Source organism: Balaenoptera ricei, chromosome 6 (assembly GCF_028023285.1).
Source record: "Balaenoptera ricei isolate mBalRic1 chromosome 6, mBalRic1.hap2, whole genome shotgun sequence".
NCBI classification, from domain to species: Eukaryota; Metazoa; Chordata; class Mammalia; order Artiodactyla; family Balaenopteridae; genus Balaenoptera; species Balaenoptera ricei.
The window spans coordinates 110,643,704-110,671,192 of NC_082644.1; the positions used below are offsets into that span (position 1 = coordinate 110,643,704).

The following is a 27,489-nucleotide window of genomic DNA, read 5'->3' on the forward strand; positions in this document are numbered from 1 at the left end:
GTGATTCTAGGTGCTTAGCTTCTCAGCTGAATTATGCTGCTTAAATTGGACCCCCTAGCCTCCCCCAACTCTGTCCCATCCAACCCCCCACCCCGCCGCCCCCAACAGTGCATTTCTGTTTCCTCCTTTTTTAAAAAAAATTTAAAAATTTATTTATTTTGGCTGCATTGGGTCTTCGTTGCTGTCCATGGGCTTTCTCTAGTTGCGGCGAGCAGGGGCTACTCTTCGTTGCGGTGCGCAGGCTTCTCATTGCGGTGGCTTCTCTTGTTGTGGAGCACAGGCTCTAGGCGTGCGGGCTCGGTAGTTGTGGCTTGCGGGCTCTAGAGCGCAGGCTCAGTAGTTGTGGTGCACGGGCTTAGTTTCTCCGCGGCATGTGGGATCTTCCCGGACCAGGGCTCGAACCCGTGTCCCCTGCATTAGCAGGCGGATTCTTAACCACTGCGCCACCGGGGAAGTCCTGTTTCTTCTTAACTAACTCCAAACACTGGCTAGCTCTGCTGGGGCTTAGGTTATGTGGTACCTGGTATTTCAGAATAAAGGGACTGGGCCTTGAAACCTATCCCTTACTAGTTGTGCAACCTTGGATAAGTCATGTCAGCTCTCTGGGCCTCAGTTTCTTTCTCTGTAAAATAGAGGTGATAATACTGTGTAGGGCTGTTGAGAAAATTACATGTGATAGTGCATGTGAAATACACAGCACACTGCCTGGCCCGCAGCAGTGGGTACTCGAAATATTAACAATCATTATTATTACCACCAATGCCCAACCTCAGCCTGGCACTGAGGAGATAAAGAGGAGGAAGTGAACTTTGTATGAAACCCTCCTGCTCAGATAGGGAATGTTAGGGAGAGCAGATAAAGAATTAACATTGAGTTCCTACTGGAAGTTGGTCATGCCTATAATCTTGCTCAGAATCATGCACGTAATCTTATTTTGTCCTCACAATAACTCTTACGAGAATGGAATTATGGACTCCATTTTACAGATGGGGAAACTGAGGCCCAAGAAGGGCAGTTGGCTACCTAAGGTCACACTGAAAACTGGTCAGAAATGGGGAGGGGAATTTGAAGAGATGTTGGACTGATTCCAGAGCTTTCCTGTCTGGCTGTGAAGCTGCCTCCAGAGGTGGGGCTGGGTGGGGCTGGGCCCCTGAGTGATTCAGGTAAGAGTCATCTCCGGATTTCCAAATAGTGGGTGGGACACAGCAGGGGTGAGAGTGCTCCAGGAGCTTTAAAATCCAACTCCCCAGTAGAGTTGCCAGGAGAGCATGTGATTGGGGTGGAGCCCAGGGTAGGGGGGGGTATGCAGAGGGAAACCCCACCCCATGTCAGGGGGATTGGGTGGGGGGAGCAGGGTGTAGGGAAGGGGGTCCTGGCCACCTTAGCTGGGAGGGGCTCAGGGCCTGGGGTGGAGCTGGGCCTGTGAGGGTGTTGAGGGTGCTGGCCAAGGGCCCAGCTGGGAAGGTCAGGGAAACTGAGGCAGAGTACTGACACTTTTCGTAGTTGTCACAGCAGATGGATGGGGTGGCAGTCACCTTGATGAGGCTGGCCCTGGACCCTTACTCACTCATAGAAGGTGTATATTTTTTCACGAATTCAATCACTCATACAGGCACTCATTCATTTCTTTATTCAATGAACCAACATTTGCTGGGTGCCTTCTATATGCCAGATCTTGCGCTCTGCCCTGGGGATATGTGAATGACCAAGATGCTCGCAGCCTAATAAGGGAGAGAGAGGGACCACACAATCCAGCATGCTGCCTGCTGTGACCAGGGGTGGCATAGGAGTTTCCTTAGAGGACAGAAAGAGGAAGAGGTGTGTCAGAGGATGCTTCCCTGGGGACACAGAGCCGGGCCTTGAGCAATGAATGGACATTCACCATTCTGAGGATTAGGAAAACTCCCTAGATATGGAGGCTATAGGCTTTGGAGTAAAGGGACAGGGAAAAGTGACCCTATGCTATGGCCTTTCCCAGGGCTGGGGCACGGGCTGGCCCGGACCCCTCTCTGTGTATCTAGCTGCACGCAGAGCCTGACACTGAGATAGACCAAACACAGTGAGTCCAAATTTGAATGCCACCTACCCCATCCTGCTCCCCATCCCTCGTTCCTTCCCTGCGTATTATCGCCAGCATCAAGCCAGGAACCTAGATGTCCTCCTGAACACCTCTTTTTCCCTGAAGCTCTAGTGCCAATCGGTCACCAGGCTCTTGCCACCATTTCTCTTGTCTTCCCCTCCCCCATGCCCCCTCTTGGTGCGGTCCTGTCCCTGGGGGGCTGCACAGGCACCCTCTCTACCATCTTGCCTCTGGCCTCTCCTTCACGGCATCCTTTGCGAGATCTCCAGCACTGGTCCCAGAGCCTGGCCACAGTGAGGGCTCAATCCCTCCATGCCTGTTCTCAGAAACCATCCGATTTGATCTTTACATTGTTCAAATGGGAAAGCAGAAGTCCAGAGAGGTGCAGACACTTGTCTGAGGTCAAACCGCGGGAGAGACCTGAACTTGGTTCTTCTGGCTTGCAGGCTCTTTTTCTCAGTGCCAGGGCCACACAGGTGTGCTGTTCCTTTGAGTTCAGGAGGGTGGCTTGGGTGTGAGCAGTCAGCAGGAGGTACAGGCCTTGGAAATGGCTGGGCTCAGGGTCTGAAGGGAGGGAGGACCTGGGAGTGAAGATGGGACCTCATCCAAACCCTTCATTTTTCATCACCAGAAATCCCTCTTTAGTTTGGGTAACTGGACCCCCCAATCTCACCCTGACCCCATCCCTCCGGCTGATAATCCATGCCTTATGTCTCCTCGCCCTGCCTGGGTAGTCACCGGAGGCTCTGGATCTGGGTGGTGGGTCAGACTTCCCCAGCACCCCAGGGCCCCAGGCCCTCCATTTGCTCCACTCCCTCCCGCATCTGCCCTGGCTTGCTCTGTCTCCTTGGGGCAGCTGGCTTTTGTCCCAGTGGATCATAGGAGCAGCTAGGGTGGGGCTGTAGGAGGGGTTCCCCAGTAGGCCTCACTTCTCCCATCTCACATGGTTCCCATTCTGTACCCAAGGATGTCTGGGAGCCCACATACGGACCTCTGAGCCCTCCCGCCTGCCCTTCCACTCTCTGAGGCCCACAGGATGGCTGGGTGTGGGGGGGAAACTGAGGGAGAAAATCTGTGGACGTGGGGACCAGGAGACTCTGTGTGACCCAGGGCGCATCCCCCTTCGAAGATCAGTTTCCCCAGCTACAAAAAAAGAGGAGCTGGGTGCTGGGATTCTGTAAAGTAGGCAGATAGATGTGAGTCCAGCTGGAGCATGCACCCTGGCCACCCTGGAATCTGAGTCAGGAGATCTTTGGAAAGAATGCCTCCTGATAACGGATCACCTACTCTGTGCTAGGCACTGCATCAGGAAGTTTGTGTGCATTACCTTATGGAATCTTACAACAGTTCTCTGGGATGGGTCTTATTAGCATCCACGTCTCATAGAAGAGAATACTGAGGACCAGAGAGGTTAAGTACCAGGTCCAAGGAGGCACAGCTAGTAAGCGGTAGAGGCTGGATTTGAATTAGGTCTCCTGGACTTGGAGTCTGCTCTTCATTCTGGCAGTAGAGGCTCAGGCAGAGACACGTGACCTTAGAGGGCAGAGCCCAGCCCTTGGGGGGAGTCCGTCCTCCCTGTTGGATCTGAGGGTAGTGGGTTTCCCATCCCGGAGACTGTGTGCAGGCTCGCCTGGACTGCTCCTTTTCCGTCCTCCTTCCGCTTGGGGGTGGCGGTGGGGGTGGGGGTAGGGTATGTGGTTCTGAGCGGACGTTCCTAGGCTGAGATACCAGCCCTGAAGCCCTGGGTGCCCTCGGCATTGCACATCATCTCCAGGCCTCAGTTTCCTATCAACCAAATGGACACACTTCTGGTGCTACTGGGTTTTAAAGGCTCAAGTGTCTCACGGATCTCGGGTGAAAAACCACCTTAGTGGCCGTCATAGAATAATTAATAAAATGTCTTGGCTGGAGCAGGAGCGGAGGAAGTAAGTGGGCGGGGGCCGAGGTGACAGCTGGCTAGAGAGGTGGAGCCAGGGAATGAGTGGGGAGGGGCCGGCCAGGCGGGCCAGCGCTCCGGGGCAGAGTTAGAGACGCACCCAAGGAGCAGGCAGTCCGCATCCCGCATCCATCAGCCGCCCTGCACCATGAGCCGTAAGTCCGGCCCGGTGGCCCCAGACTCCCCTTTGCCTCCTGGTGGAGCCTTGAATGCCAGGCTCAGCCCTTCATCTCTCTCCCTCTGCAGGGCGGAGTGTCTCGCTCCGGTTCCCGCTGCTTCTGCTGCTGCTGCCGCCATCCCCGGTCCTGCCAGCGGACCCCGGGGCACCCGCGCCGGGTAGGCGGCCCCTTTCCTGCCCCCGAAGAGCCCCAGGTCCCTGCGTCCCTGGCCTGGCCCCCACCCGCCTCTCCCCTCCGGCCGGCCCAGCTTCCCCTTTCGGCTCGCGGTGCCTGGGAGGGGGGAGGGGGCTGAGGCTGTCGGTGGGATGGGGGCTCTCTGCAGACCCCCGGGGGGTGTGGCTCTGGCTAGGACGCCACTGGGTTCTTTTCGGGGGGAAAGGGCAGACTGGGATCTCGGGCCGGCTTTGGGAAAAGGGACAGCGTCTCTCCAGGCCCTCACCTGTTCTGGGCCCCCAGCAGTCCAAGCTCATCCCCAACAATCCCGCTGTTTCCCCTGCGGGCCACTTTCGAAGGAAGCAACAGGCGCCAGGGGAAGGCGTGCTGGCGAGTTCTCTTTCTCCAGCTTCTAACTTTCTGGTACCCTTCCGGATTCCCAGCCCCAGTGGAGAAGATCTCCCTCGGTGAGGACCCCGGGTACACCAGCCATTCCAGAGACAGTGGAGGTGAAAATACGCTTACGGGGCTGGGTTGCTCCCCCTGAGGTTTAAATCCTCACCTGTGAGGTCCCCACTGGGCAGATGGGTTAACTGAGGCTCAGGTAGGGGCTATAACCCTCTCAAGCTCACACAGGGCATGGTGGGCTCAGGGTTGGAAGCTGGATCTACCTGACTCTAGGCATTTTGCAGGGTCTTTCCTCAGAGTCCTCCCTGCCCTCCTCACCCGCTGCCAATGGACCCTGGTTTCATCACCCCAAAGAAGATGGGGAAAGTCAGATCCTGTAAAATTCCCACCTTCCTCCCCCTCCACCATGCATGTACCAGGTTCCAGGTGAAGGACTGCAGCTCCTCCTTTGGACAGCCTCCCTCCCCCAGCTTACTGCTTGTGTGTGTGTGTGTGTGTGTGTGTGTGTGTGTGTGTGTGTGTGTGTCTGTGCAGGGTCTGGACAGAGCTTCCTTCATCACCTAGCTGTGTGAGCTCTGGGTCTCCATTTCCCATCTGCAAAATGGGCTCAACAGAGGATGGTGGGGAGGGGATCTGAGCCTTCTGTTGTGATGCTCAGAGGAGAGAGAAAGGGTACCTATGTGAACTGGGAATCAGACCAGGTTTCCTGGAGGAGAGGGTTTGAGAGGGTGGCATTTGGAGAAGTCAAGGAAAGGATGGAGGATGCTGGGCACAAGCAAAGGTCTAGTTTGTGGGAAGAAGAGGAGGAAGACCCATGTGGCCAGCACTTTACAGTTTACAAAACCAGGCTGTGGGCATCTCTGTTGTTGGTGCTCACAACAGCCCTGCCAGGGAGATGTTAGTCCCATTCTACAGAAGGGAACTCTGAGGCCCAGAGGGGTGAGCCCATTTGTCTGAGACCCCAGTAGCAGAGCCGGGGCTGACTAGGCTGACCCAGTGGCCCTTTTTGTTAGCCCCTGGATCAGCCCAGCACTTCCTCTGAAGCCCCATTCAGCCCCATCCAGGCCCCCAGGGCACCCAGGGCTCACCCTGCCTGTCCTCCTGTGTCTGTTCACCAGTACTTAGTGTGCCATTTTGCTTTTAGCCTTTTCTACTTATCTTTATATTGTGTTTAAACAGAATTGTTTTCTTCACTCCACAAACATTCCCAGGGGATTGCTTCATGCCAGTCTTTGGCTGCAGCCTGGAGACAGAGCTGGGAGGAGCTCGCAGTCTGGTGGAGGAGATAGAAATGCCCACAGACTGTCATCCAAGGGGGTCAGGGCCATGACTGAGGGAAGCACAGGGGTGTGCGGGGCTCGGGGGTGGGGGGCAGTTATCTCTCATCCCTTACATGTGAGGAATTTCAGGAGGCTTCTTGGAGGTGGTGACGTTTGACCTGGACCCCGAAGGAGGTGGTGAGTTGGTGGAAATCCTGTGAGGTTTTACTATGAAACTCTGGAAGGGGTCTTCCTGGCAGAAACAAGGGCATGAGCTGAAGCCTAAAGGTCTGAACTGTGGGAGTGGAAGGGCGCCCAGGGAACAGTAGGACAGAGGCAGCTGCTGGTGGACATGGGCCTTTGGATGCAGAATGAGGAGATGGACTTGGGCCTCAGGGTAACTGGGAGCAGGAGAGTGAGATTGGGCGGATGACTTGGAGGTGAGACTGGAGGCTGGGGAACCGTTAAGGAGGCTGCTGCAAGGGTCAAGGAAAGAACGGAGGACCCGTTGGGTGTTGGGGCAGAAGGTTTGGGCTGCCTTCCTGTTTCCAAGTCTCTGGGTGAACTGAGGTCCAAGATGCCTGGACATTCAGGGGAGGCATCTGCCCTGGAAAGCCAAAGCCTGTGTTTTGTCCCCAGAGCGGCAGCAAAGGCTGATTCCCCCAGGAGACGAGGGCTGCAAGCTTACGTGGGGGCAGGTGGCGGGAGAGAATGTTGCTTCTCCGTCTCCTGCGATGGACGAGGTGGAGTCCGGCTTGGAGGACAGGGGTGTGCCAGGGCTTCCTTAATGCTCAAGTTCATCCCCTCCAGTTCCTGGACTTGGCTTAGTGCTCTCTCTTTGGCTAGGGATAGGGCATGACCTGGCAACCAGAGCTCCATGCCAGGCAGTGGGGCCTGAGGCCAGCTAACCCTGGCACGTGGGGCAGGAACCCCGCCTGTGCCAAACCCTCCTGCTGCATGCAGCCTCCTATCTGCAGCACCAGCAAGGTCTGTGGGCTGGGAGAGGACTTCCTCTTCCAGCCATCGGGGCCTGCTGCGGTGGTGCCTGTCGGCTGGCCACTGACCTGGTGGGGTGTAGGGCCTGGGGCCCAGGTCTGGCTGGTCAGGGCCCCCTTTTTTTTTTCTCTTTGGCTGCCAAGCTCCTGGAGCTTCTCTAAATATTATTCTTAGGGAATTTCAGTCCAGCCTCTTTCTTTAACGGGCCCTCTTGCTGCCTGGTGCCTCCAAGTCCTGACGACTTGGTGTTCCCTCACTGTGCCTGGAGCCCTGACTCCTGGGCTGGGGGACATTTCCTTGCCAGATCCTCAGAAAGTTCTGGAGCCGGGACGTCCTAAACAGTTCCTCATCGGTGGGAATGTTTGCAGTGCGGGCTTGCTGATCAACCCCACCTCTGGGCTGGCTTGAAGACGCAGTGAGAGCAAGCTGCAAGGTTCTCTGCTGATGGGGCTAGGGAATCATATTGATGCAAATAACCCAGATATTTGGAGATAGATTGGCTTCGCCCAGAGTTGAGAAGAGAAGGGGAGGCAGAGAGGGAGGTTTTTCCTTAGAGCCTGTCTGTTCCCTCCCCTTCCTGGAAAACACTGAAAACTCAGGCCCAGAGGGTACAGGATACTTGCCCAAGGACACACAGCCAGTGAAGAGCAGTCACTCTCCCACAGATCTTCGCCCACAGCACCTACTTGGCGCCTCGCCCTGTGCTGGGTGTGGGAACTCAAGGCACTTTAGACTCTGTGTCTGCATCTCCCTAGTTCTCTTTCTTGATGTTTTATCATACAGGGTGTCCTCCGCTGGGCACATGAAAGCATGTGGGATTTAAGTTAGACTGAAGGAAGGCCTTGCTTTGTGAATAGTTCCCAGAGCTCTGGTTGCAGTAGGGGATGGCGCTCCCTCTGGGGTCCTGGTTTCATTCGTTCTGGATTTTCAGGTCCACCTTGAAGGAAAGGTGACAAACCTATCTCACCTGGGGTCATCCCCAGCCTGTGGAGCAAAGTGACTCTCCCTCTGCATCCCTTCCAAGTCCAGGCATGGGCCCCTCCAGGAGGAGGAAGGGCAGGGAAGAGAAGGGAGTTCATCTTGGCTCTGCAACTTTGAAGCAGTGGGGCCTGGGCGAGTCTCCTCATCGGTGGCAGGGTTGGGGGGGGTGGCGGGGGCTAGGGGGAGTCTCACCCGCCCACCAGGGAGTGCTGAGCAGATAAACGAGGTAGATATGCGAGGTTGGAGGGTCAGCCAGAGCCCTGGCTTCCCGGCCCATCGTGACCGTGCAGCTGAAGGGGGGAAGCAGCACCTAGTCTCCTCTCTGCCCACCCTGACATCATGGGGCCGCCAGCGGCAGCTGCTATCCTTGCTGGGGAGAACTTTCCCTGCCCTGGGGCCGCCGGTGTTTATGGAAAGATCGGGAAGAGGAGGGAGGGAAAGTTGGGCAGCAGGTCTGGGAGGGAGGGACCTCTGCCCACGCCCGGCACACAGACTCTCCTGACAGGAGAGGGATTCGGGCAGGAACTTCTGCATCTGGGGACACAGCTCTGCTGCCTGCTGAAGCCCTCAAGCCAGACTTCAGGGCCAGCTGCGGGGGTGCTGGGGAAATCAGGGAGACCCTTTGGCCAAGCTTGGACTGGCTGGTCTCCTCGCTGCAGTTTAAATTCCACAAACATTTGTTAAGCTCTGGCCACCGCATCTGGATTCCCTGGGTGGCTGGATCTCTCCAGGACATGGGTTGAGCCCCAGCTGTGTGCACAGCCTCTGTGAGGGAGGAGAAAGTCAGGGAAATCCCTTTTCCTTGGAGGCTTGTGGTAGAGCAGAGCAGGTCGAGCTGGAACGTGGAGCAGGGGCGAGAGAGAGCGGAGTGTGGACATTTAGGGGGCGGCTTTCTGGTGCATGTGCAGTGGGCAGGGGCAGGTAGATCTGGAGGGAATTTACTAGGGAGGAGCCGCAGCCTGGGTCAAGGAGGGAGCAGAGCTTTCAGCTTTGGGGCTGCGGGATGGGCTGCCACAGAACAAACTGAGTTCCTTTTGGGATCCCTACTGGGGGAGAGATGGGGAAACAGCCCAGAGAAGGGCTGCACCTCAGCCCCTGTGCCCGATGAGTGGTAGGGTGACCCGTTGGTGACAGAGGGCCTGGTGCGCCAGGGTCGGGAGCTGGGCAGTGTGGCGCCACGGGAGCTCCTGGGCAGAACAGCAGAGTGTCCTGAGCAGGAGGGATCGTTGAGATCCCAGGTCCCTGAGCCCGCTGCACGGCTGAGCCTGAGCTCCCTGGCATTTCTGGGCCTGTGGCTGTAGGAGGGGAGGGGTGTCCTGGCAGGCCCCTGCCCTGGGCCCCACCTGCCGGTCCGCCTGCGTTGGTCTGATAAGGCCTTTTTGTTCAGACTTCTTCCCGTGGGTTCCTTCTTTTTATGCCCTGCAAGGGTCACAGAGCTGCTATTGTGGGGCTGTGGGGAGTTGCCAGGACTTAAGCAAAACTATTTGCATGATCCTGTGATGTGAGGAGCCCTAAACCAGAGGTTCCTGCCCTCTGATCACAGCATCCTGAGGTGACTTCTCAGGCTCCTCCCGCCCGTTGCTATCCTCTTGACCCCCTATAATCAGATGCACAAAGAATCAGAGTTCCCTGTAACGTTGGCTCTGAGCCCAGTTAAGGAATTGTGTTTGCAGGAGGGACCTGGTGTTTTCTGTGGAAGGCCAGGGAAGGAGCTGCTGCCATGACAGGCGCCCTGGGTCTGCAGGAGGCCTGGCTCTGTTCCTTGGTCTTGGCCGAGTCGCCACCTCTTCCCGAGCCTCGGTGTCCCTCGCTGAGCTGTGAACGAGCACTGAGGGAGCTCCAAGGAGTCTCTGACCTTGCTGTTGGAGAATCATTGAAGCTGTGGTTGGGGAGATCTGGGTTAGACACAAGGAGGGACTTCCTGGGGGGGGTTTCTCCAGGGGGTTGGTGGGGGTGATGTTAGAGCTCCACTCACCCTCTGGAGAGAGTTTTCCGGCCACATCTCTCCTGTTCTCATGGTGCCTGACCTCCCTCAAGATCCTAGAGCCCAAACTCCACCCTGATGTGAGCCGGGGCTGGGTCTATCAGGACGGGAGCTGAGACTCCCCTCAAACCCATTCTCTGTCTTCCGGGTTCTGGGAAACATCTTTCCTTGGACTTGATGGCTGAGTGTCTGGGGGTGGGGTGGAAGTGAAGGGATGGGCAGTTGGTCTGGTGCCACTTGCCGGGTGACCCATCTGGGTTTCCCCTTATTTGGCCTCAGTCACCCCACCCCTTCTGCCTATAACTGGGCGTTGTGATACCTGCTCTTCCTTCCCTTCTGCAAAAATAAAAGGATGGTAGGTCCTGGTGCCCAGAGGTTGGGGGTTGGTCTGAGAACCCCTATCCTTTTCCCTTTACTGAACCCCACAAACTCTGCCCTTGGTGCTGAGCTGTGACTTGGCAGAAGGTGAATGCTCTAGAAAAGCCTGTGGCTGCAGTGTCTTATCAGCTGTTTCCTAGCCTTTGATGTCACAGCCTGGGGCCTGGACTCTTCTCCTGCCCCACTTTGGTGGCAGCAGGGAGGGAGGAGGGGACTTCCCCTGGTGGCCTGATGTGGGGAAGACTGGAAACCCAGAGCAAGGTCTGGAAACGGAAGGGCCAGGGGCTTTCTGTTCATAGCTGTGGGGACAGAGAGGACCCTTGGGGAACACAGGAGTCCAGTAAGTTAGGAGAGAGCTGTGACTGGACTCCAAGCCTCTGGCCCCAACGAGAGGTCACCCTGGAGTGGTCTCTGATCTCTGTTTCTCCCCACAGTGAACCCCTGTTGTTACTATCCATGCCAGCACCAGGGTATCTGTGTCCGCTTCGGCCTTGACCGCTACCAATGTGACTGCACCCGCACGGGCTATTCCGGCCCCAACTGCACCATCCGTGAGCTGGGCCTCCAGCCCCAATCCTTCTCCCCTGGGCTCGTCCTCCAAGACCCCCACTTCCTACCCTCACCTCCGGCCGTGGCCCTGTTCTCTTTTCTTGCCTGCCTTTGACCTCTGACACTGCCCCTGACCTGGCTCCAGCACAAGCCCTCACCCCTGGCACACCCCACTCCCTGCTTCTGGGCTCTGTAGTGAGTTTTCACTGCCCAGCTCCGGCCTTACTGACCTCAGTCCCTGGTCCTGTCTCCTGTCCTCATGTCTGGTTCTGGCTCTGTCATGTGCCATCACTCCCAAGGTTCCATCCTTACCCCTGCCCCAGAGGTTCTACCCTGTTCCATCCTGTCCCTCGTCCCCCGTTCCCATCTTCCACTCTGGCTGCTTCCGGTCCTGCCAGGAGGGCCTGACTGAATGGCTCCCACTGCCCTCATAGCTGAGCTATGGACCTGGCTCCGGACTACTTTGCGGCCCAGCCCCTCTTTCCTCCACTTCCTGCTGACGCATGGCCGCTGGTTCTGGGAGTTAGTCAATGCCACCTACATCCGGGACATGCTCATGCGTCTGGTACTCACAGGTGGGTGGGGGCAGGGCCCTCCTAATCTAGGGGAGCAAGAAATCCTGCCACTTCCTGGAATTCTTGGCATCTGATAAGGGCAGGGGTTGGGGGCGGGGGGGTTCTAGGGTGCCAAATAAAAAAAGAACAACCCAGGGAATTCCCTGGCCATCCAGTGGGTAGAACTCCGTGCTTTCACTGCCGAGGCGCGGGTTCAATCCCTGGTCGGGGAAGTAAGATCTTGGCCGCATGGGGGGACAAAAAATAGAACAACCCAAGAAGAGGTGGGGAAGGGGGCGTGTAACTGGGGGCAGGAACCCCTTGTCACCATTATTTTCTCCCTCTGCAGCGCGTTCCAACCTCATCCCCAGCCCCCCCACCTACAATGTAGCGCATGACTACATCAGCTGGGAGTCCTTCTCCAATGTGAGCTACTATACGCGTGTTCTGCCCTCTGTGCCCCGAGACTGTCCCACGCCCATGGGGACCAAAGGTAATGGCGATGGGGTGAGGGGTCTGGGCCTGGGGGTGTGTCACAGGAGATGCTTAGTTCTTCTCTTAGGGAAAAAACAAGCAGAAGAGCAGTTACTGACCCATTTCACAGATAGGTGGACCAAGGCAAGACATACGCATATCCAGAACCAGGGATGAGGACAGGAAGAGGTTGTGGAGGGGTCTTGCCTGAGGTCAGTGGCAGAGTCAGACTAGTGCTTCCATATTTCCAGGGTGCCTCTTTGCCTGAACCTTGTCTACTAAATGGGTGGGATCCTGCTGGGATGGGGGTGACTTTAAAGTTGAAATGGGGCTTCCCTGGTGGCGCAGTGGTTGAGAATCTGCCTGCCAATGCAGGGGACACGGGTTCGAGCCCTGGTCTGGGAAGATCCCACATGCCGCGGAGCAACTAGGCCCGTGAGCCACAATTACTGAGCCTGCGTGTCTGGAGCCTGTGCTCCGCAACTAGAGAGGCCACGATAGTGAGAGGCCCGCGCACCGCGATGAAGAGTGGCCCCCGCTTGCCGCAACTAGAGAAAGCTCTCGCACAGAAATGAAGACCCAACACAGCCATAAATAAATAGATAAATAATAAAGAATGAGGATTAAAAAAAAAAATTAAAGTTGAAATGGAGGAAGGAAAGAATAGTGAGCTATTTATTGGGTGCTAACTCTGAGTTTGGGTCTTTACTAATGTAAACAGTCTTATGTGCTTCATCGGCGCAGTTTACACATAAAGTCAAATTTTTTCTTTAGTTGTTCAAGACCCCCACTTGGTCTCATTGGCAGGGGTCTTCTTCCCAAGACCTTCTTCCTTATCCGCTCCTGATTGTCCTCAAACAGGGGGGTTTACTCAGTTTAGAGCCATCAATTCAGTTTCAGGTACACAAAGGACAATACAGTCACATTCCTTAGGTATCACCTGTGGCTGCTTTCTTGCTGCATCAGCCAAGCTGAGCAGATGCGACAGAGACCACATGTTGGCAGAGCCTAAGATATTGACTATCTGGACTTGTACAGAAAAAGTTTGCTGACCCTTGGTTTAAAAGATCCCATCTCACCAGTTTTCTGCCAGTTACATTGGCACTTGTCAAATCCACTGCATAAAATAGATATCATTTGCCCTATATTATAGAAGAAGAAATTGAGGCTCAGAAAGATGGAATGACTTCTCCATGTTCACACAGTTAGTAAATGGCATAACCCATTTCAGACACAGGCTACCTTGCTCCATGGCTGGGGAGTCCAAGTTCTTCTGTTCGTTTGTTTTTTCTTTCTTTTTTAGGGGGAGGGGGGTTAACTTGTACAAAGTAGCAAACATACACAAAAGTTGAGAGAAAAGTATAATGAAGTCCTATGTATCCTTCTCTGCGTTTCAAGATTTGTCCACAATTTGCCAATGTTATTTCTTCTATCCCCTCTCACCTTACTTTTTATGGAGTTTTTAAAAACAGATTCCAGATATCATGCCATTTCACCCATAAATACTTCTAGAGTCTTTTGGTAGAGAAGGTGCAAGGGGCCATCAGGTGGGAGGGAGGTGGTCCTGCGGAGGCCACTCTGGGCTTCCTGCGTGGACCAGTTCGGTCTGGCGAGCCTGGAAGGCCCTGAGGCAGGAAGATCCAGACAGGAAGCAGCTACTGCTCTTTCCCACCTCCCCAACCAGGGAAGAAGCAGTTGCCAGATGCCGAGCTCCTGAGCCGTCGCTTCCTGCTCAGGAGGAAGTTCATCCCTGACCCCCAAGGCAGCAACCTCATGTTTGCCTTCTTTGCGCAACACTTCACACATCAGTTCTTCAAAACTTCTGGCAAGATGGGTCCTGGCTTCACCAAGGCTTTGGGCCATGGGGTGAGTACCTGGGAGGGGCTCGGGACTTCTCTGGGCTGCACTTGGCACGTGGAGGTTGTTACAGGTGGGGCAGGACCCAGAGGTCTGAGTGGACCCTCTCTCTGTCTTCAGGTCGACCTTGGCCACATTTATGGAGACAATCTGGAACGTCAGTATCACCTGCGGCTCTTTAAGGATGGGAAACTCAAGTACCAGGTAGCACTGGGTCTTGGGATGGGGCATTGGGAAGAACCTTCCACCGTCTTCCCTGGCAGAAGCTGTTGGTGGGGGCCTCCAGGGTGTCCTGAGATGGCCAGCTGTGGAAGCTGGAGGTGTGTGGTTGGAGGAGAGACAGCAAACCCTGGGAGAGAGGGTGCCAGGCAAGAGAAGCAGACGAGGAGCAGACGTGGCCTCTCATGTTCTCCTGGGAGGTGGATTTTGGGGCTCCATAGGAGATGAACATTTCCAGCCTGCATTTATTCATTTAATTATCTACAATATTAATTGGGCACTGTGATGTGCCTGGCACAGGGGAGCAGTGGCCGTGATAGTTATGGGCCCTACCCTCAAGCTCCTCAGGGACCACAGATGCAAACAGTAGGGTGCTAGTTCCATGAGGACTTTTCGTCTGAACTCGCACTGTTCAATGGTGCTAGAGCCACATAGGTAATTAGCTCATGCACTTCTCAAATCCACTGCATAAAATAGGTATCATTTGCCCTATTTCATTGCTGTGAGCCACATCTAAGTTATTGGAATTTTTCTAGTGGCCACATTAAAAAAGGTAAAAAGCAACAGGCAAAATTGATTTTAATAATATATTTTTAATTTAACCCAATATATCCAGAATCTTATCATTTCAACATGCAATCAACATAAAAATTGTCAATAAAATATCTCACTATTTGTGCTAAATCTTCAAAATCTGACCTGTATCTTACACTTATAGCACATCTCAATTTGGGTGCCAGATTTTCGTTGGAGATTCTGATCTGCATTTAGATTTCATAAAATTTACAGTTGAGAAAGTAGATTCACATGTCCAAGTTGTTCTAGGCATAAAGACTTCCCAACAGCTGAGGTATCTGTTTTAAAATTTAAATCTAAAGAAAATAAAATTAAAAATCCAGTTCCTCATTCACACCGACCACATTTCTAGTGCTTAGTAGCTGCACATAGCTAGTGGCTACCATACTGGACCATGCAAATCTAAACAAACAAAAACCAAGACACAAAGTTCATTGCTGAATCTTTTGGGCTAAGAACAGTACTTGGCATATGGTAGGTCCTCGGTGTGTATTTGTTGAGTGAATGATGACACTGCCATATAATTAATTACACTTGCGATGGCTGCCACCAGGGAGAAGCCACGAGAGTGTGCAGAGGATGGGGAAGGCTTCCTTAGGAAGTACGAATAAACCAAGAGTTGCATGAAGGATGAGGAGGAGTTAGGGAGGCCAAGAAGGGCACAGGACAGGCCAGGTTCTCAGGCATCGAGGCTGGAGAGGGGAAGTCAGCTTGAGTGAATTCAAGGGAGTAAAACGAGGGAGATGCTGCTGGACACCTGAGTGACTCCCGATGAGCGAGGGTCGTGTTAAGGATTTCTGATTTCTGCCAAGAGCAGAGAGAGGACTTGGAAGGGTGTTAAGCCAGGGTGTGATGCTAGATTTGGGTGTTTAAAGGATTGCTCTGGCTGCAGAGCCGAGAACGGACTGTCTGGGGGGATGGAGCCACTTACGGGGGGAGTCAGGGTGGAAGATGAGGGTGGCTTGGAAGAGGGTGGCGGCAGAGGGGAGAGAGAAAGGGACTCACTTTAGGAGGGAGAATCCACAGGCCTTGGTCAGGGAGGCCGGGCAGCCACCCTGCGTGTTACGGGCAGCTGTCAGTAGGAGTGGAAGGGTGTCCGCTGCGCAGGTGCAGGCACCCGGCCCCTCCCCAGGTTACCAGGTGTCCCCATCCTGCAGGTGCTGGACGGAGAGATGTACCCGCCATCGGTGGAAGAGGCGCCTGTGCTGATGCGCTACCCCCCGGGCATCCCGCCCCAGAGCCAGATGGCAGTGGGCCAGGAGGTGTTCGGGCTGCTGCCGGGGCTCATGCTCTACGCCACACTCTGGTTGCGTGAGCACAACCGAGTGTGTGACCTGCTGAAGGCTGAGCACCCCACCTGGGGTGATGAGCAGCTCTTCCAGACAGCCCGCCTCATCCTCATGGGTGAGGACTCCAAGCCAGCCTCGTCCTGGAAGGTCACGCCCTCTGTCCTGAGAAGCGGAGTGGAGGGTTTGGGGACAGAGAGATTAGAATTCTGAACAGGGTCCTTCTCCTGTGTGAGCCTCACTTTCCAAATCTATACTTTGGGAATAATGATGGTTGTAAGGATCTGTTGAGATGATGAATGGGAAAGTACTTAGCACATAGTAGGCCTTCAGAAAATGGAGGGCTGCGGTAGCTGATCATTAGCTGGGTGACTAGCAGCAAATCTGATTAGCCACCCCAAATCTCAGTTTCCCCATCATCCCAGGAGCACTCAGGGACATCCTCAGCAAATACCCTAGCTTGCCTGGGCTTCGGGAATCCTTGTTTCCTGCCCTGCATGCATCTGCCTTCCTGGAGGTTGGTAGCTTCTGGGTGCCTCAGGGACAAGATATTTTTGTGTCCCCTACAGGGGTGAGCCTGCAGCCTGAAATGTTGAATGGTTTTTGGCCTGGGAGCTCGGCCCCCCCGACACACCTGTCCAGACCATATTCGCTCTGAGTCACCACTGAGCCTCTGCCCCCGCCTCTGAGCATCACTGGGCGTGACTGTTCCCAATTATAGTGGCTGATTCACTGGTGCCTGGAAGAGCCATGCACTGGGGTTAGGAACGGCCTAAAGAACGAGAAGGGGCTGGTTCAGAAGTGCCAGTATTATAGAGACTTTGATCAGAGAGGGCAAGTCTGTGTCTGCAGTCTGCCCAGCATACCGACGGGTGATGAAGCTGTCGCCAGAGGCGGGACCCCTAGGGCCCTGCACCTCCGGTGCTTCATTCAACCCTCCCCGACAGCCTTAGGACCCAGATAGGATTACCCTTTGTTGTGAAGATTAAGATGCAGAGAGGGTAAGTGAATTCCCCAAGGCCATTCGGTGCAGAGAGACTTGAACCAGGTCTGGCTGCCACCAGAGTTTATGCTGCTTCCACCACATCTTGAGGGGAGTGGTTTCCTGAGCGGGGAGGGGGTGTGAGCCTTAGTCTAATCTTTTGTGACATGTGCATATGGGGAGGGGATTCTCCCCTCACACCTCCACGTAGTGTTCCCACTTCTACACGTATGGACCCTCCGTATTATGCCAGGCCCTGTACCAAGCAGTTCAGATGCATTCATTGTCTACTCCTCTCAGCGACCCTGTGAATATTGTTATACTGGTATGATTCTAGTACACATTTTACAGATAAGGGGAGTGAGCTTCAGAGAGAGTAAGTAGCACAGCCCCAGCTCGGGTGGCTAGAAATGGTGAAGACAAGATTTAAACCCAGGTCTGCTGATTGCAGTTCCGGTGGCTCCAGATCAATTTGCTAAAAGTCAATTTGTCTAGTGGTTAGTTGGCCAAAATATCAGCTTCTTCTAATATCTAGCTGACCAGTTTTCATTGTGTTATGGAATGTTCCTTTTGTGTCTTCCCTGGCTCTTTGCTCTGTAGCTGGTTCCTGAGGGGGCAGAGGAATTTGATACATAGGAAGATAGGAGGATTATATTTGGGACGAGATTCACTTATGTCTCCAGTGTCCCTTGTTTGCTGCTGCAGCTCTTAGAATGGTCTCTTGGGAGCTCCCCTCACCCCCATCATCTTAGGCACGCTGAGATTCCCTCACTAAGTTAATCTCTACAAGCCCATCTTTTGTGGTGTCTCCAGCCTCTTTTTTTTTTTTTTTTTTTTAATTTTATTTATTTATTTATGGCTATGTTGGGTCTTCGTTTCTGTGCGAGGGCTTTCTCCAGTTGCGGCAAGTGGGGGCCACTCCTCACCGCAGTGCGCGGGCCTCTCACCATCGTGGCCTCTCTTGCTGCGGAGCACAGGCTCCAGACGCACAGGCTCAGTAGTTGTGGCTCACGGGCCCAGTCACTCCACGGCACGTGGGATCTTCCCAGACCAGGGCTCGAACCCGTGTCCCCTGCATTGGTAGGCAGACTCCCAACCACTGCGCCACCAGGGAAGCCCTCCAGCCTCTTTTAATGGGCTGTGGGAAGGTGGCCACCCGAGGGTCACAAAACCCATCCTCAGATACTTCCTTTGCGTGTCCTGCTCAGCCCGGCCTGTGACGTCCCCAGGGAACATGGGACTAGCAGATGGCTCCTGTCTTGGGACATCAGTGCAGCCTGAGACAGAAAGTTCCATTTTCACGCCCCGTGACACAAAGGCAAAGTGAAAGTGGCCAAATAAAATCAAACAACCATTACAATGGTAAAGAGGCCAAACCAAGCCCTTTGCATGAACTGGCCCACTTCCCAAGCCTGGTGGCTAAGACCCTGTGCTCTGTTGACCCCATTCCCCATCCTTCGTCCCAGGGGAGACCATCAAGATTGTGATCGAGGAGTACGTGCAGCAGCTGAGTGGCTACTTCCTGAAGCTCAAGTTTGACCCGGAGCTGCTGTTAGGCACCCAGTTCCAGTACCGTAACCGAATTGCCATGGAGTTCAACCAGCTCTACCACTGGCACCCACTCATGCCCGACTCCTTCCGGGTGGGCCCCCAGAACTACAGCTACAAGCAGTTCCTGTTCAACATCTCCATGCTGGTGGACTACGGGGTCGAGGCCCTGGTGGACGCCTTCTCTCGCCAGCCCGCGGGCCGGGTGAGCCCCAGAGGAGCGCTGGGGAGGGCCGCTGGGCTCTGGGATCCAAACCCCAGTTTTCTGTGAAAGGGGGAGAGTGTCACCCCTACTGGGAGGTCGTGATCATTCCTTCATTCATTCTCTCGTTCTTTCATTCATTCAACGATACCAGGCGTTACTCCAGGTGCCGGGGATGCAGTGGTGAACCGGGTCAATGTGGTTCTTGGGTCCTTGTATTTTTGGTGCGTACACCCTAGGAAGGAACAACAGTCATGTGACAGCTAACATCGTTTGAGCACTTACTACATGTTAGGCACTGTACCAAGGGCTTTTCTGATGTTTTCAGAATTATAAGAGCATGTTAAGAACCACAGTACAGAAAGCCCACCATGCTCTGGGAACTCAGAGAAGGGCTTCTGGCCCAGAGTTGGGGATTGTGGATAAGGAAGTGATGTTTGAGCAGAGATCCAAACAATGGATAGGGGTCTCCCAGGGCAAGAGGTAGCGTTCGTGGCCCGGGGTCTCTGTGTTCCAGATGGAGGGGACAGCATGGCAAAGGCCCAGAGGTCAGAGGGCATGGCAATTTGAGGACCAGGTAGACATTCAGGGTATGGCAATATATGCAAAAGTGCCTGCACATAGTAGGTCTTTATTACATTAGAGGCCTCTGTATGGGCTGAATTGCCCCCTGCCCCAGATTCCCATGTTGAAGTCCTAACCTCCAATACCTCAGAATGTGACTGTATTTGGAGCTAGGGTCTTTAAAGAGTTAATTAAGGTAAATGCGGTCATTGGGTGAGCCCTACTATGACTGGCGTCCTTTTAAGAAGAGGAGATTAGGATATAGATGTGCATAGAGGGAAAACATAGGGGAAAGATGGCCATCTCTAAGCCAAGGAGAGAGGCCTCAGAATGAAACCAACCCTGCTCACACCTTGATCTTGGACTTGTAGCCTTCAGAACTGTGAGGAAATAAATTTCTGCTGTTTAAGCCACCTAGGCACTTTGGTATGGCAGCCCTAGCAAAATAATATAGCCTTTCCCTCTGGAATTTCTAACTCACTTCCTCCTAGATCTTCCCTTCCCTATGTTTGGAAGCTCCCATCTCCTTCCCTAGCTCCCCTCAGCCCCTGCTTCTCTCTCATACTTATCCCTCAGCCCTACCATGAAGTTGTGGTACCACATGGATTTAGGTTTCTCCCTGGTAATTTGACTGCAATTAGCATATGCTGCCGCCAGTGGGCAGCTGCTGGCTGGTTTACGGCCTCTGTTCTTTGTGGGGACACAGACATGAACAGAGACAATAACTCGTGTGCGGGGCTTCATGGTTTCCAAAGAATTTTCAAGCAATGTCCATGGTGACATGTGTGAAAAGCCGTGGTATTTCCTGGTACCAGGCAGAAGGGTCACAGAAGTGTGTGGATTCTCAGGATATCAAAGCGAGTGTGAGAAGTGATAAAACAGGGCCTCCCCTGATAATCCCCACCCGTGGTTCCATCGCGGGGTTACCGTGTGACCAACGCTGTGATAACTGCTTTGTATTCTTTATCTCGATTATTTTACCACAAGCATATCAGACTCATGCTTCTACCTTCCTCATTGTTGCATATGAAGAAAGAGAGGCTTAGCATAAGTAATTTGCCTACAGTCCCTGTATTTGTTTCCTAGGGCTGCAAAAGGAACACAAACCAGGGGGCTTTAAGCAGCAGACATTTATTCTTTTTCTTTTTTCGGAAGTTCAAAATATCACCTTTATTACTGATAAAGCTGATTCTAGAAAACCTAAAGCAGGCTTTTTAATAATAAACCCCCAAATAGACAAACTTGGCTACCAAGACGTGGAAGCATGGAAACAAGGAAAGCCTCTCCCAACATCCTCCTGTCCCCCCAGAACAAGGAGTGTGAGAGAAAACATACTACCTGGTGTCAACTGAATTCAAGAGCGGCAGAGAGGACAGCTTGAACGACGCACACCTAGTTACTGTGCTCAAACTCACCAATGATACTAAGTTACTCCTCTTCTAATAAGGAGTGAGGGGGAGAGGTTGGAAAAAGATGCTGAGTGTTAGGCTACTGGGGTTTCCTCCATAGACAAAGAAACATCCGGAAAAGGAAAGAAATATTCCCACCTTACACCTGAGAAGTATCACCTTTTATTCATTTATTCATTGATCCATCCAATCATGCATTAAACCTTTACTACACGTTACTAACATCTAGGCCATGAAAAAGATCAACCCTCAAACATTTCTCTAGAAAGCCCTTGTAGTTAACTCCCCCAGATGGTATTAATACCAATCAGAAATTTATTGTTGCACAGTTCTGTAGGCTAGAAGTCCAAAATCAAGGTGTCGGCAGGGCCGTACTCTTGCTGAAGGCTCCAGGGGAGAATCTGTTCCCTCCCTTTCCCTCAGCTTCTGGTGGTGGCTGACAATCCTTGGGGTTCCTTGGCTTGTAGAGGCATCACTCCAACGTGGTGTTCTCCCTGTGTCTCTGTTTCCTCTTTTAATCAGGACACCAGTCATTGGATCTGGGGCCACCCTAGTGGAGTATGACCTTGATTACATTTATTTGCAAATAAGGTCACACATTCACAGGTGCTGGGGGTTAGGACTCCAACACGTCCTTCTGGGACACAGGCAAGTCAATCCACAACGGGCCCCACAGCTTGTAAATGGTTCAGCTGAGATTGGCACCAGCCTCCGCTGGCTTTGCCCCAGGGTGTATAACTTCATCCAACTATGCTTTTCCTCTTTCTCACCCAATTGTCCTTGTTCTACCCAAACAGAACTCTTTCTTTAGCATTATCATTATCAATTCATCCTGAGCAATAGATCTTTCTTTAGATGTATGCTCCTTTTTTTTTTTTTGACAATTCTTTTGCATTAAGAATATCTTTTTAAACTTTTTATTTTATATTGGAGTAGAGTCGATTAACAATGTTGTGATAGTTTCAGGGGTACAGCACAGTGATTCAGTTATACATATACATGTATCTATTCTTTTTCAAATGCTTTTCCCATTCAGGTTGTTACATAATATTGAGCAGAGTTCCCTGTGCTATACAGTAGTAGACCTATGCTCCTTAACAGTTATGAATCAGATTTTTTTTTTTCTGGAGCCTTCTTTTTTTTTTTTTGGCTGTGCTGTGCGGCTTGTGAGATCTTAGTTCTCCGACCAGCGATTGAACCCCGGCCCTTGGCAGTGAAAGCTCAGAGTCCTAACCACTGGGATACCAGGGAATTCCCTTTGGAGCCTTTATCTCACCAGGTTACTTGGGTTTTGAACCCTATTTCCCTCCCTTCACAGGATATATTACACCACCCCCTTGGTCTTGAAGTAAAACTACAAGTTTAGTTAAACTAAATGTGTTTATATATTACACTTTTCATGATTTTAGTTCCCTCCTTGCTAGCTCACCACAATTCCTCTCCCAGGAGGCTTGGCAGAAAGAAGGAGAAACAGATGTATTCACCTGTCCCTGTGTGTAGCTTTATCTGGTCTGAATGGAGTGACTTGATACTCTGCGTTCCTACCTTCTAGCTCAGTTTCTCTTTTCTAGTTGTGGCCGGTTGCTAGGGGTTCACTTTTTTTTTTTTTTTAATTTGCTTATTTACTTATTTTTTGGCTGTGTTGGGTCTTCGTTGCTGCGCGCGGGCTTTCTCTAGTTGCGGCGAGCGGGGGCTACTCTTCGTTGCGGTGCGCGGGCTTCTTTTTGCGATGGCTTCTCTTGTTGTGCAGCACGGGCTCTAGGCACGCGGGCTTCAGTAGCTGTGGCACGTGGGCTCAGTAGTTGTGGCTCGCGGGCTCTAAAGCGCAGGCTCAGTAGTTGTGGCGCAAGGGTTTAGTTGCTCTGCGGCATGTGGGATCTTCCTGGACCAGGGCTCGAACCCATGTCCCCTGCATTGGCAGGCGGATTCTTAACCACTGCACCACCAGGGAAGTCCCCGGGGTTCACTTTTTAATACTAGATGCTCAGTAAATTTTATTTAATCTTAATTCTGTGATATAGAGAATGGAAAGCAACAGAAATAAGTTCCTTAGCAGAATCCATTAAAAGATTAAACATCTTTGTTCTATGATAAAAACTGATTTGGAGAGTGACAGACACATGTCAGTTCTGCCAGGTAGAGTTTAAAAAATATCCTAGGAAAGCCATAAGGTTTTAGCCCCTCAAACTAACATTTGCCCATCCGTCTGTTTCCATCACTTGAAAGCTCTGCCTTTTATTTCCAGATCTGAAATGCCAGTCCCCTCTGCTTGAGCTCTGGACTGTGGCCGTGCTGGCCATCTCCTCTGCAGAGTCCTAGTTGCTGAACCTAATAGTTCCAGAACCTTCCTTAACAGAATGTTAGGGGTTCTCACCTAAATTCAAAGGGCTGGGGAACAGTGTGTCTGGTGAGTGACTAGAGAAGTCCTCCTGGCCCACTCCACACTCTAAAGATGAGGAAGCTGAGCCTCAGAGGGGGTCCCTGAGAAAGCATGGCTGTGCAGACCTAGGGCCAGGTTCCCAGCTTGGTGGCTGCTAGGCCGAGCCATCCTTTCTGCTCAGAAGGGACTCCTGACCTGAATTTCTTCTCCAGGACGATGTGGCCTGGCTCTCAGACCACAGCTGTGTTTATCTCTTGGCAGATCGGCGGGGGTAGGAACACGGACCACCGTGTCCTATACGTGGCTGTGGAAGTCATCAAGGAATCGAGAGAGTTGCGGCTGCAGCCCTTCAATGAGTACCGCAAGAGGTTTGGCATGAAGCCCTACACATCTTTCCAGGAGCTCACAGGTGAGCAGCTGTTTCCCGGCCATGGCTCCTGCCCTCGAGGGGTTTGAGCTGAAGTGAAGGAGACACTGAGGAAACAGAACGGGTGATCCATATGGCCAGCACATATGGGATCTGAGGGGTGTGGGAGCACGGTGCCAGGGGTGGCGAGGGATGGCAGATGACTGCTTGGGGAGGGAAGGTGGCTTCTCAGCTGGGTTTGAAGGATAAAAAGGGATTTTCCGGGACTTCCCTGGCGGTCCAGTGGTTAAGACTCTGCACTTCCACTGCAGGGGGCACAGACACGGCACAGCCAAAAAAGAAAAAAAAAAAGGGATTTTCCAGGTGAAGGATAGAGGGAAGAACATTCTAGGTGGAGGAGCAGAAAGTACAAAGGCACAGGGGTTAAAAAGAATGAGTCTAAAAAAAAAAGAAAAAAAAAAAGTGAGCCGATTCAGGAGAACAGTCCTAGGTGTGGCTGGGTCGAGGTTAGTGATAGGAGGCTGCCTTAGACTGTGTGGAATCTTGGGGTCTACGCTAAGATTTTGGGTTTTATTCTGTCTAGTGGTTCCTACGTCCCATTTACGGACCAGCTACCTGAGAATCACTTAGAAAACTAATTAAAAATACCAAATCTGAGCTGTCTCTTCCAGAGATTCTGATTCAGTAGACCTAGGTGGTACCCAAGAATCTGTATGTGTGACTATATATATCTCTCCATACATATATGTATGTGTATGTATATACACATGTATGTATATGTAAGTGTATATATATAAAACACAAATTGTATAATATATGTATAATAAATATATGTAACATATATGTCTATATGTCATATATATATATATATATATATATATTTGTTGTTGTTCAAGATCCCCAGTTGTTGGGCAGCCAAGTTTGGGGACCCCTGTCCCAGACAATGGGGGTGCCACTGAAAGGTTTTGACCAGGGTGTGACATGACCCCTGACTGTGTACTGGTACCCTGTGGAGGGTGGACTTGAGGAGACAGGTAGGGACACCCCATGTCTGTCTCCCATGACAGTCCAGAGAGACAGAAAGAACATTGTCGCTAAGTCTCTATGTGATCTTGGACAAGTGACATTGCATCTCTGAGCTCCGGTAGAACGCAGGGTCTTGGACCAGGATAAGGCCTTGAAACCTGCCTGTGAAGGAAACAAGATGGGTAGCTTCTACCTGTTGTAATGATCAGGTAATTAGGGCACAGAGAAGTGGGGTGAGTTGCTCAAGGTCACACGCTGTTTGGTGGCAGATCCAGGCCCTTGACTCCATCTGCAGTAGCAAATTCCCTCCCTAGATGCAGCCCCGGAGCAGGGTCAGTCAGCCGGGCCAGATTTTAGGGCATGTGCTCATTTGCTCAAGGTGCTCTTCTGAAGTCCATTCTCCTCCCCAGAAAAAGGTGGACCTAGAAGATTCCCTCCCCAGATGAACCGTAATGGATGGCATCATGATTCTGACTTTGGCTTCTCCCCCTTGTAGGAGAGAAGGAGATGGCAGCTGAGTTGGAGGAGCTGTATGGAGACATCGATGCCTTGGAGTTCTACCCAGGGCTGCTTCTTGAGAAGTGCCCTCCAAACTCCATCTTTGGGGAGAGTATGATAGAAATTGGGGCTCCTTTTTCCCTTAAGGGCCTCTTAGGGAATCCTATCTGTTCTCCGGAGTACTGGAAGTCGAGCACATTTGGCGGTGAGATGGGTTTCAACCTTGTCAAGACGGCCACGCTGAGGAAGCTGGTTTGCCTCAACACCAAGACTTGTCCCTATGTCTCCTTCCACGTGCCGGACCCCCGCCAGGAGGACGGGCCTGGAGGGGAGCGGCCATCCACAGAGCTCTGAGGGGACAGGGCAGCAGCATTCTGGAGGGTAGAGCTTACTGCTCATCATTCCAGAACGCTGAGGCCAGGGTTGATAGTCTTCAATGTTGGGTTTCTGATTTGGTGTTGAGAGCATCAGGGTGGACATTTAGAACTCTGGGTCTCTCACCACGATCTGGAATACTGTGGTCTTGTTTGTCGATCTAGAATGCTGAATTCCTGGTGAACCATCTAGAATGTTAGGAGTGGTTCTCCTTCGGAATGCCAGAACACTGGTTTCCTGGTTGATCACCTAGAATGTCAGATTTCTGGTTGATCTGGAATACAGGCATTCTAAAATATGGGACTCCTGATGGAATCATCTAGAAAGTTAAGGGGTTCTTATTTTGCGTCCTAGAATTCTGGGTGGTCCTCCAGAGTGTTGACTTTCTGATTGGTTATTCAGAATGTGGTGTTCCTGGTTGCTGATCCAGAACAGTAGCTGGTGTGCTAGATCTGTCCTGTCCTGAATGTCTGGAGCATTGATGGTTCATTTTCCTGTTCAGTGAGACATCCACAGAGCAGGGGAATCTAATGTCTAATGAGAATGCATTGCCTGAATCTGTGCCTGCACAGAGGAGGCAAGGAGGTGGGGTGTTCTTCTTGGGACCCCAACTGAGACCCTGGTCTGAGGATATAGAGGGAACAGGTGGCTTTTTCCAGGCCATTGATTGGAAGCCACCAGAGCTCTGTCGTTGCCCAGATCTTGACTCACGGCAGCTGTTTTTCATGAAGTTAATAAAGTTCTTTTTCCAAATTGCCTGCTATGCTTTTGATACCATCCCCAGGAGCAGAGGTAACACGGAAGTGACCTTTCTCCTAGCCACAGGCTAAATGTGCTGGAGGTTTGCAGCAGGAGACTTTCCACTGGGATCCCTGGGCCTGTCATGGTCTAGATCTTTCACTGCTAATGTTTCATCCCCCCCACCCCACCCCCCCATCCTGTGGGTTAGGAATTGCTTTCTCCAGGCTGCTCTCCTAAAATGCCTAACTCCCCAGCCCCAGGAAATGTAGCGTTCAGTTCCCACCATCTGATTAAAACAACTTCCTCCCTTACTGAGCATACAACAGAGACGAAAGGCATCTGGGGAGGAGAGCATTTACTCTGTGCCAATTTTACACATTTCATTCTCATTTATTTTCAACGCAACAGTGTGAAATAGGTGGTATAATCCACGTTTCAAAACCAAGGATACCGAGACTCGGGGCGGTTAAGTGACGTGCTCCACACGTGCCAGAGCCAGGTTAGGACCCAGGTCTGGCTGAATCTAGAGCTGTGCTCTTTCCTCCATCCAGCTTCTTCTTGCTTCCTGGTTTGACTCACTTCCAGGCCTAATCTTGCTTGTCTGGCTCAGGGTCAAAGGCGGAGGTGGGCTGTAGCCTCCGCCTTACTTGCAGGCTATTAGTTCAGTCACAAATATTTATATTCCTAACTGCCTACTACATGCCGGTTACTGTCATATGCTTGGGGCTACAGCAGGGAGTGATCAAGACCAATGAGGCTGCACAACAGATCGTTGTAGTTTATTTCATACATTGTACAGCATGGGGAATGTAGCCAATATTTTATAATAACTTCAAATATAGTATAATCTATAAAAATAATGAATCACTATGTTGTACACCTGAAATGAATATTGTAAATCAACTATACCTCAATTAAAAAAAATCTTCAATAGAGTTCAAACTCAAAAAAGACAGATGGGCTTCTGCCCACATGGAGCTCACATTCCAGTGGGGGTAGAGCAGACGATAAAGAAGAAAACAGTGAAAGGAGAGAAACTCAGGTAAGTGTGATCTCCCTTCTAACTCATGCAGCTCTGCCCTCCCCTGCTTGACTCCGGAGCCCTGAGACACTTTGCCCAGCCACACAGATCCCAATAGCCAGCTACGAGAGAGGAGAGGACAGAGAGATAAGGTAAGAGATTGGGAAAGGTTCTTCATGCTCCCATTTTGGGCTTAGAGTTCCTTGTGAAGAACCATGGCACAGAAACAGCGGGGGAAATTGGGGTCCAGGCTGAGGGTCCCTGGCTGTGTCTACTGTCTTATGGTCCAGAAAGCCCTTGTTTCTCCTTAGTTGGCTGGGGACTACTTCCATCATTCCTTCCTGGCCCTGTTGAATTCAGAGAATGCAATCCTTTCTTGCTCCCCTAGCTGTGCTGATGTGGAGGGATCCTTCCGGTGTCAGAAGTGGGTGTGGCGTGGCTGTGTCTTGTCCTTGCTGGACCGGTCTCTATTTCCTCTCTTCTGCTAATACCCCGACTTTACTGAGA

The 27,489-nt window shown here is 52.2% G+C and overlaps 1 protein-coding gene and 2 long non-coding RNA genes across 6 annotated transcripts in view; 1 reads left to right on the forward strand and 2 right to left on the reverse strand.

Annotated features, from left to right (window-relative positions):
• Positions 1 to 1,614: 1,614 nt before the first annotated feature.
• Positions 1,615 to 9,940, reverse strand: LOC132367348 (uncharacterized). Its single transcript, XR_009503765.1, has 2 exons — positions 9,673 to 9,940; positions 1,615 to 2,644 (listed from the first exon to the last, which is right to left on the reverse strand). It is a non-coding gene; the product is annotated as an uncharacterized LOC132367348 (long non-coding RNA).
• Positions 4,106 to 25,950, forward strand: PTGS1 (prostaglandin-endoperoxide synthase 1). 4 transcript variants are annotated; one of them, XM_059925543.1, is made up of 12 exons: positions 4,106 to 4,171; positions 4,263 to 4,352; positions 4,792 to 4,857; positions 10,789 to 10,905; positions 11,338 to 11,478; positions 11,807 to 11,950; positions 13,616 to 13,797; positions 13,909 to 13,992; positions 15,741 to 15,987; positions 18,318 to 18,604; positions 23,216 to 23,363; positions 24,844 to 25,950. In XM_059925543.1, the coding sequence occupies exons 1-12, from the start codon at positions 4,165 to 4,167 to the stop codon at positions 25,197 to 25,199; spliced, it is 1,869 nt and encodes a 622-aa protein (XP_059781526.1). In that variant the 5' UTR covers positions 4,106 to 4,164; the 3' UTR covers positions 25,200 to 25,950. The 4 variants fall into 4 exon arrangements, with proteins under 4 accessions (XP_059781526.1, XP_059781527.1, XP_059781529.1 ...); XM_059925544.1 differs by lacking the exon at positions 4,792 to 4,857 and adding an exon at positions 6,166 to 6,213; XM_059925546.1 differs by lacking the exon at positions 11,338 to 11,478.
• LOC132367347 (uncharacterized) overlaps positions 18,190 to 27,489 on the reverse strand; it is a 124,801-nt gene continuing 115,501 nt past the window's right edge. The window contains exon 3 of the long non-coding RNA XR_009503764.1: positions 18,190 to 18,836. This is a non-coding gene — a long non-coding RNA (uncharacterized LOC132367347). The remainder of the gene's footprint in view (positions 18,837 to 27,489) is intronic.

What these genes read in the sequence shown, in the direction of transcription:
- PTGS1 (XM_059925543.1), top strand. An exon ending in CTCGCCAGCCCGCGGGCCGG is followed by an intron (nt 18,605 to 23,215) that starts GTGAGCCCCAGA and finishes ATCTCTTGGCAG; the next exon opens with ATCGGCGGGGGTAGGAACAC. An exon ending in ATCTTTCCAGGAGCTCACAG is followed by an intron (nt 23,364 to 24,843) that starts GTGAGCAGCTGT and finishes TCCCCCTTGTAG; the next exon opens with GAGAGAAGGAGATGGCAGCT.